The 18,697-nt window shown below is 46.2% G+C and overlaps 1 protein-coding gene across 12 annotated transcripts in view; it reads right to left on the bottom strand.

Moving 5' to 3' along the window:
• The window catches only part of MARK3 (microtubule affinity regulating kinase 3), a 107,699-nt gene extending 95,728 nt beyond the window's left edge, over window positions 1–11,971 (bottom strand). For all 12 annotated transcript variants that reach the window (XM_067721394.1, XM_067721217.1, XM_067720793.1 and 9 more), the window contains exon 1: window positions 11,299–11,971. In XM_067721394.1, the coding sequence (XP_067577495.1) occupies window positions 11,299–11,349 (51 nt within the window). In that variant the 5' untranslated portion in view covers window positions 11,350–11,971. The remainder of the gene's footprint in view (window positions 1–11,298) is intronic.
• Between the last annotated feature and the right edge of the window lie 6,726 nt (window positions 11,972–18,697).

Consider the following 18,697-nt stretch of genomic DNA (forward strand, 5'->3'; position numbering starts at 1 on the left):
AATCTAGCTGGGGAGCTAACACGGGGAACAGTAACTGAAACAAGGGGCAATCTCCGCCCCATGAGAAAATCAGAGCGTGAATACTCCAAGCTCCATCCAATAGATTTGTGAGCTATGCATGAAATTTGCAATTTTCTAGTAGCAACATTAAAAAAACATAAAAAGGGCTTCCCTGGTGGTGCACTGGTTAAGAATCCACCTGCCGGACTTCCCTGGTGGCGCAGTGGTTGAGAGTCCGCCTGCCAATGCAGGGGGCACGGGTTTGTGCCCCGGTCTGGGAAGATCCCACATGCCGCGGAGCGGCTGGGCCCGTGAGCCATGGCCGCTGAGCCTGCGCTCCGCAACGGGAGAGGCACAACAGTGAGAAGCTCGGATACCGCCAAAAAAAAAAAAAAAGAATCCGCCTGCCAATGCAGGGGACACGGGTTCGAGCCCTGGTCCGGGAAGATCCCACATGCTGCGGAGCAACTAAGCCTGTGTGCCACAACTACTGAGTCTGCACTCTAGAGCCCACGAGCCACAACTACTGAAGCCCATGCGCCTAGAGCCCATGCTCTGCAACAAGAGAAGCCACCGCAATGAGAAGCCCGCGCCCCGCAACAAAGAGTAGCTCCTGCTTGCCACAACTAGAGGAAAGCTCGCGCGCAGCAATGAAGACCCAACGTAGCCAAAAATAAAATAAAAAATAACATAAATTTTAAAAAAACCATGAAAATAGGTTAATTTTGATAATAGTTTATTTAACCCAATATATTCCCAAATGTTTCAACACATAAAAAGAGTAAGATTTACATTCCTTTTTTCATACTGTCTTTGAAATCTAGTATATATTTTATACTCACAAGACATCTTAATTCAGACTAGCCACATTTCAAGTGCTCAGTAGCCACGTGTGCTGGACAATGCAGCTCTAAGCACTCAGAGGGTATGATCACATTTGGGCGAGATGAAGGAAAAAAAGGGATGGAGACTTTGATGGACAAGTAGTAGAGTTCTAATGAAAGATGAAGGCCATTTCAAGCCAGGCACCAGCACAAGGAAAGCTTAAAAAGCTTGGGGGATTGGGGGGGGGGAGACGGGGAACCTCCCTTAACCTTCAAGTCTAGCCAGTTTCACCTCTCACAACTCTTTCATATGCCACTAACACTGAAAAACAAAATGGCTTTAGTTCCTTGACATCATGATTGCTGGCAATTTCTTACCTTTATGTTCTTGACTAGGCTGGTACTTCTCTGTCTTGCATCCCCTTGCTTAGCTTAGTTAATTCCTACACTAAAGTACTTGACAATGAGCTCCTTGAGGGTAAGAATTATCTAATCTCTGTATTCTTAGTACACAGGACCTGGCAACCAGCAGCTGTGAAACTGCTAGATGAAGAGACAGCCAAGGAGAATTGTTTGGCTGTAGTGTTAAGTTTATATAGGTGAACAGTTAAAAAAAAAAAGACAGAGAAGTGGGTCAAGAACTTTGAATACTAAACCAAAGAGTTTAGATTATCCAGTTTTCTAGAATAACACTACAAAAGCTATCTCAAGAGGGAATTAACATTTGAAGAACCCCCATTATATGGAGTAGACTGGGCCAAGCACTTTATACATGTTAGTTTCTTCAATCACAACAACCCTGAATAGATGGTGTTATTCTCTTTTGTTAAATAAAAAAGATGTAATATACAGCATGGTGACCATAGTTAGTAATACTGTATTATATATTTGAAAGTTGCTAAGAGAGATTTTTTAATTCTCATGAACAGAAAAAAAAAAAGCCTGTAATTATATGTGGAGATGGATGTTAGCTGTTAACTAGACTTATTGTGGTGATCATTTCACAAAATATACAAATATCAAATCATTATGTTGCACACCTGAAACTAATACAATGTTATATGTTGATTATATCAATTAAAGTTAATTATTAAAATTTTTTAAATGAAGCACAGACAAGTAATTAACTTGCCCATAGTTAAGTGACTTGTATTTGAAGACCGGTTTCAAACACAAACCTGTAACTCCAAATCCCAATTTCTCTTATGTTTTGTTGCTCCTACTTTTTGGCTCCTCATCTGGTCCACTATTCCTCAGAAGTGTCTTCAGAATCTCTCCCTCAACCACAGTCCTGGGCTCCCACTTTATCCCTCACTTCTAAGCCCAGACTCTTTCCATCAAGTCTCCCTTTAAGAAAGCTATCTGAGGTTTTAAGAAAGGAGAAAGAAGATGAATTCATTGGAACTACTGAGGGAAGAGGCTGAAGATACAGGACACTAGAAATGAGAGAAATGACAACATAGAGATGAGAGATGAAAAGACCAGTAAACAAACCACTAATGATGGCTAACATTTAGCTATTACTTATTATGAATCAGGCACCATTCTAAATGCTTTACACATATTGTCTCATTTAATCACTAATTCGAGCAATATTTATTTACTCTTCATCTGTAATAAATGACCAGCATGTTCTAGGTATTTGAAATAGTATTAATAAACAAAACAAACATTCCTGCTCTCAGGGAGCTTTCAGTACACCAGAGAAAACTGACAAAATACAATAAACATAAGAAATATGCAAATTATATAATATGTTAAAGGTAACAATGCAATGGGAAAAAAAACCAGATCAGGATTAGGGAGGTTGGGAGGGCCACAGATGGTCAGAGTAAGACTCACTGAGCTGATGTTTGAAAAGAGGAGAAGGTGAGACAGTTAGCCATGTGGATATCTGGAAGAAAAGTGTTCAAAGAGAAGAGCCAATGTCAAGGCACTGAGGTTGGAGTGTCCCTGGTGTGTTCAAAGAACAGCAAGAAGACACCTGGGTCTATGAATGTAGTGGGTGCGGAGAGGTAGGAGATGAGGACAAAGAGGTAAGGGAGGCCACAGCATGGAAGACCTTATTCTTATAACAGTCCTATGAGGTCATTACTACTACCAATCCCACTTTATAGATGAGGTAACTGGGGCATGAAGAAGTTAAATAACTTGTCCAAGGTCACACAAAAAATGCTAGGTCAGATTATAAACCCAAAGAGTTACTATTATAGTGGTTGGAAAACATGAGCCCAAAGCCTTTGACATACCTCCCATTACAGGGAAAGGTCTATGTCCCTTCCACTTGAATCTGGGTGCCCATGACTGCTCTAACGTTTTAAGAATAAATGGCAGAAGTGATACTATGTGACTTCTGAGGCAAGGTCATAAAAGGCAGGCAGCTTCTGTCTTGTTTGCTGAAACACCGAGCCACCTCATGTGTCCGATCACACTGGAGTCTCCATGCTGGAGAGGCCCATGTAGCCACTCTGGCCAAGTCCCAGCTGAGCTCAGCCTTTTAACAATACCTGCCAAGGTGCCAGATATGTGAGTGAAGAAGCGGTCTTAGGATGTGGATCTTCCAGCCCAGCTACTCAAATCCCCCAGCCTTTCGTTATTCCCCCAAACTGAAGTCCCAGCCATAAACCATTCCCATCTGAATTCCTCACACAAAATCTGTGAGTATAGTGAAACACTTGTTGTTTTACACTACTAAGTTGTGGACTGGCTAGTTCCACAGCAGTAATAAGTAGGACAGCTATACAATAAGCAGGATATAAATGTTAAGCACCTGGCCTAAATTAACAGAAATGGAAAAAGCAACTAGAATACATTACCATTGTATGTAGAAGGTTCTTTATCACTGAATATCCTTAATGTCTAGAAGGCAACCTTCTTTTAAGAAAAGAAAATATAAGTTCCTTTAATCCATTCCACTAGTAAAGCTAACACGTGCCTATGAATACCAAGGCAGGCCTAGGGTAGGCAAGGGCTACACAAGGGAAGGAAGACAAGGAAAGAGGTGGAGACAGTACGTGAACAGAATGCCATCAAAAACACCTCAAGTACCTTGAACAACAAAAGCTGCTTGCCCAGCTTAGATTATTCTTCTGGACAAAGAATGGCAAGGCTAAGGGCAAAAGGCTGTGCTAGGAAATGGTTCTAGGTCTGCTCCTCTCCAGGACCCTCATACTAGTCTGCTACTGTACTCAATGAAGTCATAAAGGTACTGACTACAGAAAGAATGGGGTTATATAAAATTCTGGAATAAAACCTTTGGTTCAGCTTACTTGAACTTCATGTTAAATTCTTCCAATACAGATTTTCATGTAAAATGTCCATAATACAAACCCCACAATATTTCAACTCCACCTCCAAGCAACACCTAACTATTAGCATGAAATACAAACAAAACATCTCAAGCTTTATTCAAGCTTCAACTCTGAACATCAAGATCCCAGGTAACCCACAGAAACAATGCCTTATCTAGTCTGCATAAGACTGTATAAGACTAACCATGGCCAAGCAGCTCAGGTGACTAAAGTGCAGTGCTAAAGAACTCTAGCTTGAAGAAAAAGTTGGACTCCCCCCAAAAACGTCATTTTCTTGCAGTGCCAACTTCTGCCCTCTCAATTACTGTTCAGGCAGGTGCATGTGGGTCAGCACAAACCCCTTATTACTACTTGCAGACCAACTCCAAGCACATTCTTTAAATTCCTACGTAAGACAACATTAAAGCTGGGAGATTGCCAGGGAAGAGATTTGTTTTCTCCTTGTTTATTTTGAAAGTTTAAAATGGATGTGAGACAAGTGAATTTCTGCTTCAGTCCTCCCAGTGGTGATCAGAAGCGGCTGTACTCCCTGACTCTTACTTCCAGCTTGGAAACAAATTCCAGGGATAAAATTTGGCTATGGGGACTTCCCCGGTGGTCCAGTGGCTAAGACTCTGTGCTCCCAACGCAGGGGGCTCGGGTTCAATCCCTGGTCAGGGAACTAGATCCCACATGTCGCAACTAAAAGATTCCGCATGCCGCAACTAAGACCCGGCACAGACGAAAAAAAAAAAATTGGCTACGTTTTAGAATCCAGAACAATCCTCTCTGAAATTAAAGATAACAGGGACTATTAGGACTTCCCTGGTGGCTCAGTGGTTAAGAATCCGCCTGCCAACGCAGGGGACACGGGTTGAAGCCCTGGTCGAGGAAGATCCCACATGCTGCAGAGCAACTAAGCCCGTGCACCACAACTACTGAGCCTGCGCTCTAGAGCCTGTGAGGCACAACTACTGAGCCCACGAGCCCCAGCTACTGAAGCCCGCGCGCCTAGAGCCCATGCTCCGCGACAAGAGAAGCCACAGCAATGAGAAGCCCGCGCACCACAACCAAGAGTAGCCCCAGCTCACGGCAACTAGAGAAAGCCCACGCGCAGCAACAAAGACCCAACGCAGGCAAAAAAGAAAGAAAGAAAAAAAAAAGGTAACCGGGACTATTAATTTATATTAAACTGTTTATGAGTCGTTTATAAGTAATTACAATATAAATACTCATGCACTACACAATCAAAACGACCAATATTCTACTCATGGAAAATTTCCACCTTTATCTAATTTACATAAAAAAGAAATGAAAACAACTCTGTAATTGAATAAGACCTTTTCCCAAACACTTTGACCCAATAAAAAATATTCTTCAGAAATCAACTTTTTTTTAAGAAACGCCCAAACACCTTGATTCAATAGATAGTTGTGCTTGGAAGTTAGGAAGATTAAATGAAATCATATTACTTATTTTTTTAAAGATTTTTTTGATGTGGACCATTTTTAAAGTCTTTATTGAATTTATTACAATATTGTTTCTGTTTTATGTTTTGGTTTTTTGGCACGAGGCATGTGGGATCTTAGCTCCCCGACCAGGGATCGAACCCACACCCCCACCTGCATTGGAAGGCGAAGTCTTAACTGCTGGACCGCCAGGGAAGTCCCCATATTACATATTTTAAATGAAATATTATATAAAGTACTTAGTATTGTTGCCTGATATTATAGTTAGTGATCAAAAATAGTAACTATTTTTATTCTCCATAACCACACTTCCCTACAAAGAACCAACTTTAAAAACTCAAGGAGGGCTTCCCTGGTGGCACAGTGGTTAAGAATCTGCCTGCCAATGCAGGGGACACAGGTTCGAACCCTGGTCCGGGAAGACCCCACATGCTGCGGAGCAACTAAGCCCGTGCACCACAACTACTGAGCCTGCGCTCTAGAGGCCGCGAGCCACAACTACTGAGCCCTCACGCTACAACTACTGAAGCCTGTGCGCCTAGAGCCCATGCTCCGCAACAAGAGAAGCCACCGCAACGAGAAGCCCGCGCACCACAACAAAGAGTAGCCCCTGCTTGCCGCAACTAGAGAAAGCCTGCGCGCAGCAAGACCCAATGCAGTCACACACACAAAAAAAACCTCAAAGAAACTGAAAATGTTATTGAAACCATTGAAATCTCTTTTCTTTAGTCATAATACAATCTAAAGGAGCACTGTTTAGTCAGCAAGTCTTCACTGAATACTAAGATAGCAATTCTTTAAAGTGTGGTTCCTGGATCTGCAGCATCAACATCACCTGGTAACTTGTTAGAAATGTAAACTCTAGGGCCCCGAAGGTAGAATCAAGGTCTGGGGGTGAGGCCCAGCAATCAGTGCTTTCATAAGCCCTCCAGGTGACTGTGGTGTTTGTTCCAGTTTGAGAGTTTACAGACTAGTTTCACAGAGCTCAGGGTGCTTTGTTCTGCAGGGACTAGGAAGTCCTAAGGCAGGGGAGTGATATGGTTCCTAGGTATATCCTCTACAGCGCCTAGCACAGTGTCATACACATAGCAGGCAGTCAGATCTTAACAGGTTAACAGTTTCATACAACCAACAGCTGGCTAGACAATAACACCATCAGTTTATTTATTTCACAGAGATAAGGAATTCTGATGACTGTCTGCATTAACTAATAATAAGTAAGTACATGGTGTGCGCACACACCAGGAGCTGCTAAATTGGCAAAGCCCTCCAGGACCTCTGGTACCTTTGGCAAATAACCCAGGCTTACTTACAAAATGTCATATGCTTTGAAATGTAAGTGAAAAATACATTTCTAATTTTGCCAGTACACAAACAGGATTTGTCCATGACCTCTATACAAGTCAACTGTAGAACATAAGCTAAAATGCAAACTTTTTTGTTGCCTTTAAAAAAAAGCATCCTGGGGGACTTCCCTGATGGTCCAGTGGTAGATAATCCACCTTGCAATGCAGGGAACGCAGGTCGGGAAACTAGGATCCCACATGCGGTGGGGCAGCTGGGCCCCGCACCACAACTACTGAGTTCGCGCACCTCAACAAGAGAGCCCGCGTGCGGCAAACTACAGAGCCCAAGTGCCCTGGAGCCCGAGCAACAAAACTGGAGAAGAGAAAACCCGCACACCACAACTACAAAGAAGCCCGCCCACCACAACGAAGAGCCCACGCACCACAAGGAAAGATCTTGCATGCCGCAACTAAGACCCAACTCAGCCAAAAAAAAAAAAAAGCATCTTGAGGACTTCCCTGGTGGTCCACTGGCTAAGGCTCCGCACTTCCAATGCCCGGGTTCAATCCCTGGTCAGGGAACTAGATCCCACGTGCATGCCGCAGCTAAGACCCGGTGCAACTAAATATATATTTTATTTAAAAAAAGACTTATCTGTGAAGTATTTAAAAAATAAATTTAAAAAAGCATCTTGTTTCACATATTAGCCATCTATAATATATGGAAGCAAGATTTATTCTAATTTGAACAAAGTGTTTTTTAAAAAAAGACAACTGAGGAAACAAGCACTGATTGGATATTTGATATTAAAAAATTATGATAAAGGATTAAGGTTACATTTTTTAAAGAAGGTTTATCTCTTCTAAAAGCTTTGGAGATGAAATGATATGATGTACTGAGCTTGCTTCTTGGGGAGAGAACAAATAAAAGAAGTCTGGTCATTAAGCTGTTGAGTACATGGTGGGGGCTAACTAGATACCAGGGTTTCCCAACCCTGGCACTCTTGACATTTTGGGCCAAATATTTCTTTGTTGAGGGGCCAGGGGGCACTGTCCTATGTACTGTAAAATGTTTAGCTGTATTTCTGGTCAGTAGCAACGCTCTTCAGTTGTGACAACCAACAATGTCTCCAGACATTGTCAAATGTCCACTGGGGGGGGGGGGGCGTGGCAAAATTGTCCCCAGTTGAGAACCATTGATAAATACTTATTAAATTCTCTTTATTTGTTTGAAATTTTCCATAGCAAAACATTTTTAGAAGTCTAATTTTAATTATACTCTGTGTATTGGTACAACTACATCTCCCTAGTTGAATAATTAGTACATAGCTTTTGAGAAACAGTCTGCTACACAAAAAAGCAGAGAGGATTGAGATGGAGACCTGAGGTCTAGTACAGGCTCTGCTGCTAAACAGTGAGTAGTCACAAGCAGCTCCTGTCATCTCTCTGAGCCTCAACATCCTCATTAGGTCTGACTGTTTGACTAGTCCTTCTGAGTTTTAAAATGATTTGATAACAGTTTTATCTTTTTTTTTTTTTTTTTTTTTTTTGCGGTACGCGGGCCTCTCACTGTTGTGGCCTCTCCCGTTCCGGAGCACAGGCTCCGGACGCGCAGGCCCAGCAGCCATGGCTCACGGGCCCAGCCGCTCCGCGGCATGTGGGATCTTCCCGGACCGGGGCACGAACCTGTGTCCCCTGCATCGGCAGGCGTACTCTCAACCACTGCGCCACCAGGGAAGCCCCAGTTTATCTTTTTATACACCTATCAGCTAATGGTGAATACTCACATCTGGAAATCAAACAACTGAAAATAGAGTAGTGTACTAGCATGAAGATAATATTCTTCTTGCAAATTATCTGCCTTTTATTATTCCTGATCTATAAGCAAAATTCTTACCACAATTATATTTACTTAAAATTTAAATAAGATTCCTAGGGTAAGCAAAATGGAGAGTCTTTTTACAAAATATAAAGACAAAGCTATTTGTCATATCAGCCAAAATGTCCATCAACTGGTGAATGGATTTAAAAAAACCGGTACATCCAAACAATGAGTTCATTACTACTCAGCAATAAAAAGGAGTGAACTACTGATACACACACAAACATGAATAAATCTCAAAAGCATTATGCCAAGTGAAAGATGCTACACACAAGATTACATGCTCTCTGACTCCATTTAAAAACGTTCTAGAAAAGGTAAAACTATAGAGACAGATAACCGATCAGTAGTTGCCAGGGGCTGGGGGAAGGGAGAGGGGATTGACTGTAAAGAGACACAAGGGACCTTCTTAAGCAATGGAAACATCCTCTAACTTGGCCGTGATAGTGATTATGTGACTATACATTTGTCAAAACTCATCAAACTGTACACTTAAAAAGAGGGAATGTTCTATCTCAATACACCCAACTTTAACAAAAGAGATGCCCAACAGACTGAGAACTCCCATTCATTCTTGAACCCTCATCACTCGATTGGCAGGAAGTCTAACACTTAGCAGTTCAGTAGTGGTAGGTAAATAATATGGTATATGCCAGACGTGTAACACTGGCACAAGGGCACCACACTGTAAAAGATACACAACTACTTCCAGAACATGTCAATGCCGGAGTTAAAAACAGGGCATGGTGAACTAATGCAATGATGTGCTACAAACCTCTATTTTAGCACTGTCAAAAATTCAATTTTAAATACGTTCCATGAGAATAAAGGCATACTCCATACCCTACATTGTTTTTAAAGTTAGTAATTCCTAACGACACAAAAAGACTACACCATAATTCAACAAATTCAACAGAGAACAAGGTAAAGACCCATTTGGTGTAAATCCTTCATTATAACAAACCTGCTATGATTGTTTCTGGCTTCAGTTTATTCAGTAAGTATGGAGCTCCTGCTCTGGTTCAATGTAAGATTTTGCAATGGAAGTCAATGATCAAAGCTAATCAACTCACTTTTTTGCTTGCTCCGCCCGACAGGGTAGTCAAAGAACAACAAAATGATGAAGTAAGAATTAGGTTCTTCAAAGGGTCTATGAGAAAATAAGTTCACTGACTCACCTAGTCTAGATTTTCTACTACTTTTTACGTAACTTTCTAATCCATCTCAGGTAAAGGAACATACACCACTGTACCACTTATTTACCAGGTTAAAGAGCATTAAATACCACACCTTAATATACTGGAGGGATGCCTTAGACCAAGGTTTACATAAACAGATTAAATCATCTGACAGCTATCCAGCAAACAAGTGGCATTCTGAAGATTAAAATGAAGGCATTTGATACCACTAGGCCACAAGGTCTCAGGACGTAATTGAAAGCATGAAAACAGGCAGAGCCAGGAAGCTTTTCCTAAGTGATAGCATTTTCTTGCCAGGAATTACCTCATAACACTTAAAATAAAAGGCCAGTGAAGTTTCTTTACGAGTTATTTTTTAGATATTTTTGTTTTTAACAGAAGACAACTCACAGGTAGCTTGGAACAGTCCTGAAGCCAGTGCTAGAGAAGAGTTCAGAATGCACTTGGACAGAGTCAACATTTCTCCAGTGGAATTTCTACTACAAGTTGTCAGGCCCTAAAACTGCTTGCTGTTCCTGGCCTTCTGAAAAGGTTTCCGTGAACAAAATCAAAGGTTCCTTTTACAGAATCACAGAATGTGAGTGCCAGAATGGACCTAAGAGCTCATCTAAGCCAACTTCTTTTGGGGAAGGGGGAAAGTTAAGCCCAGAGTGGGTGGCCCTCCGCTAGGCAGTGGGTGGCAGGGCTGCTTGACTACACATCCTCCTCTGAAATGTGCTTAACCAGCTCCTTCAAAACAGATTCGTAAGGAAACGGGGCTACTCCTCGACAAAGTCTTAGCTCTCTCCAAGAACTTCTGAACAGCTTCGGAGTTGCATCGAAGGGGGCCGAGAAGATTCCTCAGTGCGCACCTAGTTTTAGTGACTGTCACTTAGTTTAGTGACTGTCACTAAATTTAGTTCGAGACAACTTAAAGAACGAGGCATGACGGACAGTCCACTCGATCCAATCAATTGCGTTTAATCAACACCACAAACGTGTTTTTAACCCGACAGCCTCTCATGAGATGCCTACCTAATTTAAAAGGTGAATTTAGTGGAAATAAGCCCTGTACACTGCGGGGACCCGACACACGCTCGGAGAGACCACCGCGCGGCCACCGGCCGGCCACGCTGCAGCCCTCAGGGTTCGCTACGAAGCGAGCCCCCGGCGTAATCGCGGATGCACTTCCCCGGCCCGCGCGCTCGGGAAACGGGCCGCCGAGGCCGCCTCCCGGGGCCCATGGCCGTCCACCGGGTCCAGAGCGCCGCGGCCTGGGGACCCGTCGGCGGCGAGGCGAGGGCTGCGGCCGCGCTCCCGGGGACGGCGCGCGCAGACCTGGCCCGGGGCAGTCGCCTAGGTTACTCACGTTCTCAGTGTCCCGTTCATTCACCGTCGGCAGCGGGGTCCTAGTGGACATTTTACTTCACTTCACTTCTGCACAACGCGAGGGTGAAACAAATCAGCGCGGTCCCGGGGGCCGGAGAAGCGGCGTCGAGGGCCCGGCGGTTCCGGAGCGGCGCCGCTGCAGGGCGGCTCCCCTCCCCCACGGCCGTCTAGATCCCGGGTCGGGCCCGGGCCGTCCCCCGGCGGGTCGCGGGGCTCATGCTCCCCCGGCCCCGGCGGCCGCGCCGAGGAGCCCCGCGGGCGGCGGTGGCGGGGCCGGGCCGGCGGCGGCGGGCTGCGGGTCGGCCCACTGGCGTCCCCGCGCCTCCGGGCGCCCCGCGGGCCCGGACCCCCTCGCCTCCTCCTCCGCCCCCGCCCGTCGCGCCGCGGATTTCAGCGCCGGAGCCTCCACACAGCGCCGCCGGCGGCCCCTGAAGAAGAGGAGGATGTGGAGGAGGTGGAGTGCAAGACAGGTCCCCGCGGGCTGCGGGCGCCGACCATGGATGGGGCTGCGGAGGCGGCGCCTGCACCCGGCTGTTCTTCTCCCTCCGACTCGCTTTCCGCCTCAGCCTCCGCCCAGTGGCCACCGACACCGCCGCCCCCAGCACCTCCGAGCCTCACGGACCCAAGATGGCCGCCCCTCGGCTTCCTTTGCTGCCTCCGGATGCCGGAAGTGACGGCACCGCCGCCTCCTGGAGTCCAGCCAATTAGCGCGGCCCGAGGAAGCTGGCCCGGCTGCTGTTGCTAGGGGTGACTCGGCCTGGTCTAGAGCCGAGGGGGCGGCGCCCGAGGCTGGGCAGGGCTGGCGGGTCCCGGCGGGCAGCGGGGGCGGCGGGTTCCCAGCGTCCAGAGCACGCGGCACCCGTGAAAGAGCCGGCAAACGGCCCTGGGCGGCGGCCTGAGCTTGACTGCTGGATTGATACTTATAGTGTTGATCGAGGGCCTGCTGTATGCAAAAGCTGAGGTAGCGTCCCTCAAAAGCTGGGACCGCGCTGCCCCAAATCGAGATATAACAGCAATTATAGGGCCGGGGCTGTGGGGAGGAACCGAGTTTCTGCATCGTTAACGGTGACCCGGGAGCCGAGGACTCAAATCACCCTTCCTGCCTCCGGCTCTGAGCAGCCGGGGCTGGGCTCAGCATCCCGAAGGCGGCAGACGCGTCCTGCCCTCAAGGAGCTCGCGGTCAGGAGAGAGATGGACCCGGACCCAGCTAAAAGCCTTTCGTAAGGAAGAGCGCTAGAAGGTGGCGGGGAGCCCTAGAAGCCTCCTGGGATCACCGCCTAAATGCCTGTAGGGGATTTATAACCAGACTTCAAACCCCGGGTCGGGTGCTCAGATGCTCAGTGGACGGATGCTCCACCTTGGGGCGGAGCTCGGTGGACGCTTGCAGACTGGGACGTTGGAAATGGAACCTCCCCTAGAAGACTTCCTTGCTCTGGAGCCTCTGAATGTCTCCCGAGGACCTGCCTAGAGCCGAGCCAGCGTTGGATGGAATGCTTTGGTGCAGGGTTCTGAGGAGGAAGAGCGGAATGGTCTGGAGTAACATGAACTGTTACTGAGAGTCTACCTTGTGGGTACATTACATGTTACCTCATTTAAGCCTCAGAGTAACCCTGTAAGATGGACAGACACACCTTGTGATCCCAAGTCTAAACAGGTTACAGTGACTTGACCAAAGTACCCAAGTTGGTTAGCCGCAAAGCTGGGATTTGAACCTATATCCTAAAACTTTCGTAACAGATAAGCCCTTGTAGTGGGTATGTCTTGCTTTTCTTTTTCTATTTTTAATGTTTTCTCTTTTGGTCCCCCAGGATGTGACTCCTCTTGCTATGTCTGGGACATTTCCTGCTCTGTGAGACATATACGTCTTTAAACACCAGAATCATTCCCATGTGAGGACTAAGATGCAGTCAGGGCTTGCATCTCTCCCTCTCAGGAAAGTGTTCACTGGGCCAAGGACAGCCCTGTTTAAAATGTCCTTCTCTTTCTCCCTCTTTGGCCAAGCAGAGATGGTTGAATTCTTGTTAGTTAAATGTGTGTTTCACACAGTTCAAGTGAAATGTGGGTGAGCACAAGATTGTGGGAGTCCCTGAAGGGACACTTAGCCCAACTTGGGGAGTTGGGTCAAGGAAGCTTCCTGGAAGAGTGGTGGTTATGCTGAGTCTAGAAGCATGAGTCGAGTTAGCTAGGTGAGGATGGGTGGAAAGGGATGCCAAGCAGGATGGCCTGTACAGATGAGGAACAACATGGTGGGTTTAGGTCAATGTCAAGAGGTGAGAGGTGAGACTGGAGGGGTAGGCAGGGGCCAGGCCAGGTTTAGACACAGCATGGCACTCCTGATGACAGGAATGTCAACTAGGTCAGCTGGGAAAACACGCAGAGGACCCACAAAAGGGTTTCAGCCTTGGGCAGGAGCTGAGAGAAAGGGTTTGGATGATTCAGAACATTCCACATTGGCCAGAGAAGTGGCTGGGGGTGAGGTTTCCACCTTGATGCTTTTTTCACTGAAGCCACACATTAAATAATGAGTCAGTGAATGCCAAGAGGTAGGAAGTGAAACTGACAGTACTTAACTCAAGATGCTTCTGGTTTTCATAAAGGCTAGAATTAAAGAAACACTTTGAACTTTTCATAGCGCTTATGTCAAATGATATCATGGTACCATAAGGAGCTGGAAATGGGAGATAAGGCGTACATGTTATGTGAAAACTGGAGAGGAGGAGGAGGAGAAAAAAGAAAAGAAAAGAAAAAACAACACATTATTCTGTCTGAAGGACCCTCTGTAGCCTGAAATATGTACTTCTGTGGATCTATGGTCTGGAAGGAATGGAAGCACAGGATCTGGAAGTTTTCCTGGAATCCCTTCTTCTGTCCTTTTTCATATTCCTGTTTCCTATCATCATATTAAAATAGGTTCTATTTCAGCCTCCTTAAACTGAAAAGACATAACTAAATATACCAAGTTGTGTATGTGCTTAGGTAGTGCCTACTTTCATGTCAAGGAGGAAGGTCATCCTGAGAGGTAAGAAACTGAAGATAATCTAGTCCTACCCTTGCTGCTTTAGGACAAAAGAGAAACTGAGCCTCAAAGAGGTGAAGTGACTTGTCTGAAGTTGACAGCTGGTTAGCAGCAGAGCCAGAATGGGGCCCAGATTTCAGAAGCCCCAGACCTATGTCCTTGCTCCACAGCTACTATGGGCATGTGGTGGGGAGATCTGTTTAGCACCCACCCCATCCCAGCACCAGAAAGAACGAGTAACTGCACTAGTCCTGAGATTGCTCTCCTCTGGACTTCTTATGCAAGAAAAATAAGTCCCCATTTGTTTAAGCCATGAGAGTTTAGGCTGTCTGTTACTTGCAGCCCAGTGCATTCCTAACCAAGACTATCATGTCAAGTGGTCAGATCTCCTGACCCCTGGGCCTGTGTTCTCTGCACCACATCTAGTTTGGACAGAGGTGGAGAGGCCTGCTTCTGCCTGACCATCACACCACGGCATTCACAAGCACAACTCCCCTTTGAGAAGGTGTGGGAACTGCTGGGATCCAGGATCCATTCCTCAGCATGTGTGTGCATGTGTGTGTTGTTGTTGTGTAATTGATAGGGAGCAGAGAGCTGAGCACTGAGAATAAATAAAGCCAAGAAGAGAAGGGGTATGATAATTGTGGGACATCTGGGGGTCATCATGCCTGGAGGCAGGGACAGGTGTGCCCCCAAATAGGCCACAGATGCTTAGAGGCTGCCACCCAGGGAAATATAAAGTCCATTCCAGACTCCACCCTCCCCAGCTTCCCCAAGCTGCTCCCCAACATACCGGGGGTCAGAGCAGACATGCTGCTATTCTTTTAATTCACTGCTCTGGTCTCCTTCACCCCATTGGGGCCATTGTTTTCCTCTGTGAGGGCCAGCAGGCAGTTTAGGAATTCTCACATCCAAGACTTGTCCCTGCTGTTCTGCCTGGGATGGTCTAGTTGAATCTTCCCTATGGTTACAAGGCCCTGTCATCTTACTTCTTCTATGGGACCTTCTCAGGCTAGCTCCCAGTGAACATTCCCCCACTCCCAGAACCCTTGATTTTTGCTGCCTGAGGTCATAGTACGTTTACTGAGTTCCATTTTGAGTACATTTACTGTGCTCCAGCTCTATTGGCAATGCACCAAGCACCTATGGTAAGACACTAACTGCACCAGCCCGGTGAGGGAGGTGTCAGCCAGTGCTCAGAGAGAGGCTGTAACTTGTCCCACGTCGGCACAGTTCACAGAGCAGCCATGATCGGACTCCAAACCTGTGCTCTTCCCTCCAGTTGTCTAGTGGTGACTGGTTCCTTTTGTTCTGGGTAAGTGGAGGGCGTTCCAGCCCGTTTGCTTGGCCTGAGGAGGGCCCAGTTTGAAACCCAGCATGGGTCTGCCAGGGATTTTCCACCCTTCTCTCTTCCACAGTACTGTATCTTTTCAGGATAATTGTGGGTGGACTGTTTCTGAGATGGATCACACACTTCCCAGCCTTCCTAAACACACTATTCTGAAATTTTCAGCTTTTATGAATGACTCATAGTCCTTTTATCAGTTCCCATGATGCACTGCAATATTGGGATGGCCTTGGGGGATGTGGGGATAGAAAGGGCCATCTGCCCGGGCACTTAGCAGCCCCAGGCTATTGAAATGTTCTATTCTCTCATTTGTTGGAGATTATAGATCCAGATCTAGGTACACAAGGACACGTATATGACCTTCTGTTGGGTATCATTCCTATATCCTGACAGTGGAGCTCTCTGTGCAGGCCCTTTCCTCCGTCCACTCGGCTCTGAGCTGGGAAAACCCACTGTTTAGAACTATCCAAAGGTCTATGGAGGCAACAGAGGTGGTAGGAAAGCAAGGGCTCTGGAGTTTCAACCCTGGGTTTCAACCCTGGCTATGACCCTGAATGCTAGGTGACCTTGGCAAATCACTTCATGTGTTTGAGGCTCAATTTCTTTTTTTGAAATAATTAATTAATTTGGCTGCGCTGGGTCTTAGTTGCAGCATGTGGGATCTTCCTTGCGGCATGTGGAATCTAGTTCCCTGAGCGGGGATTGAACCCTGGCCCCCTGCATTGGGAGCACAGAGTCTTAGCCACTGGACCACCAGGGAAGTCCTAAGCCTCAATTTCTTAATCAGTCAAATGGGAATATTAGAACCTTCCACCCCTGGTTGCTGTGGGGATCCATGGAGATAATGCCCAGAGAATAGCCAGCATGTATGTGCAGATTTCACCCTCCCACCGCAGAGAGGACCCTCCTTCCCGGGCAGCTGCACTTCTCAGTTCTCCCCTGGATGAGCACAGGACTTGGAATCTGTAGACATAGGTCAAGGTTTACGAGGCCACACATGGCTGCGCGTCAGAGTGTCACTCCTCCTCCCATCCAGTTTCACCTAGCTCACTGGGCACTGAGCTCGTTATAGGAGGTAATGGGTACAAACGAGCTTGGTAAGGGGTGCTGCAATACAAAAGGGGTTGGTGTTTGTATTATTGCCTCTATTTTGTAGACAGGAACATGGAAACTCAGGAAGGGCAGGAGGCGTGCTCAAGCTGCCCAGGGCAGAAAGCAATGCCCTCAGATTCCACTCTGGTGGCTCTGACACCATGCTGGCGGCAAAGACAGATGGGCAACAAAAGAATGAAGGAGAAAAAGGATGAGTGGGTAAATAAAACCTGCTCTCTCCTGGAGCATCGTATCTGCCCCTTCCTTTAGGGTTGTCCTATTAAAGTAAACATCCCCCCAAAATACAAATCTCCCAAATACAAATCATAACTTTTAAGTCTAAGCTCTGTCAGAGGAAAGAATATTTCTTCCATTATATAGGTTCCTGCCCAACCCTTGGAGCCACGGGACCCCCACAAAAAGCCGTGTTAGCCCTTAAGGGTGGCCCTCTATCCTTCCCCACTCTCTTTCCTCTGTTCCTTTCTTCCACGGCGTTAGGTGAGCACCTGCCTTATGCAAAGCAGTGGTTTAAGCACTGGGGATATAGCTGTGAACAGAAAAAGTTAAAGTTCTTAAGCGTCACTTACAGGATACATGTAAAAGAACTCAAAAATAATATAATTTCAAGACAATAACTAATAAAAAATTTAATCAGGGTAAAGTGATAGAAACTAGCTCTTTGTTTAAATATTTATTTATTTATTTTTGGCTGTGTCGGGTCTTAGTTGCAGCACACGGGCTCTTTCGTTGCGTTGCGTGGGCTCTGTAGTTGCGGCACTCAGGCTCTCTAGTTGTGGCATGCGGGCTTAGTTGCCCCGTGGCATGTGGGATCTTAGTTTCCCGACCAGGGATCGAAGCTGCACCCCCTGCAGTGGAAGCATGGAGTCCTAACCACTGGAACACCAGGGCGTTCCCTAGCTCTTTTGTTTTAATTCAAATTTTATTCAGTTTTTTTCTTTTGGTAATAGATGCACATGGTGCAACATTTAAAAGTTGCAAAGGAACATACAGTTACAAAAAAGCTCCCCTCCACCCTATAACAATTTCTGTTTTTGAAAATATCAAGAAGGTGAAAATACAAACCTCAAATTGAGAGAAGATGTCACTGATAAAGGATTCATATCCATACTCCGTAAAGAATGTCTACAATTGGGGCTTCCCTGGTGGCACAGTGGTTAAGAATCCGCCTGCCAACGCAGGGGACACGGCTTCGAGCCCTGGTCCGGGAAGATTGCACATGCCGCGGAGCAACTAAGCCCGTGCGCCACAACTACTGAGCCCGCGCTCTAGAGCCCACGAGCCACAACTACTGAAGCCCGTGTGCCTAGAGCCAATGCTCCGCAACAAGAGAAGCCACCGCAATGAGAAGCCCGCTAACTGCAACGAAGAGTAACCCCTGCTCGCCACAAGTAGAGAAAGCCCGCGCACAGAAACGAAGACCCAATGCAGCCAAAAATAAAGAAAGAAAGACTTAAAAAAAAAAAAAAAAATGTCTACAATTTAGTAAGATAAATAACATAATATGAATATGGAAGAGACATAAAGGCGGGGGAAGGCATAAAAGCAGGCACTTCACAGTGGTCAATAAATGTAAGAACAAATGCTGAAACTGATTTGTTAATGCAAATGCAAACCAAGACCATAATGAGTTACCATGAAACAGCCACCAGAAACAGTCAGACAAAAGCAAGTGTTGCTGGGTATGTGGAGCAAAAGGCACTCCAAGACGCTGCTGGGAGGAGTGGAAATTGATAAAAAAGGCCAGAGCAGAAAATTATGAGAGGCAACACATACACCACACAGAGGACCAACAAAGCCAAAAACTGGTTCCTTGGCAAAAATGAATACAATCGACATCTTGGGAAACAATCTGGCATCAGTGAGTACGCTTGAAGTTGTGTATCCCCTGCAACCCAGCGATAC

The sequence above is a fragment of the Pseudorca crassidens genome, chromosome 1 (genome assembly GCF_039906515.1).
Source record: "Pseudorca crassidens isolate mPseCra1 chromosome 1, mPseCra1.hap1, whole genome shotgun sequence".
Classification (NCBI taxonomy): domain Eukaryota; kingdom Metazoa; phylum Chordata; class Mammalia; order Artiodactyla; family Delphinidae; genus Pseudorca; species Pseudorca crassidens.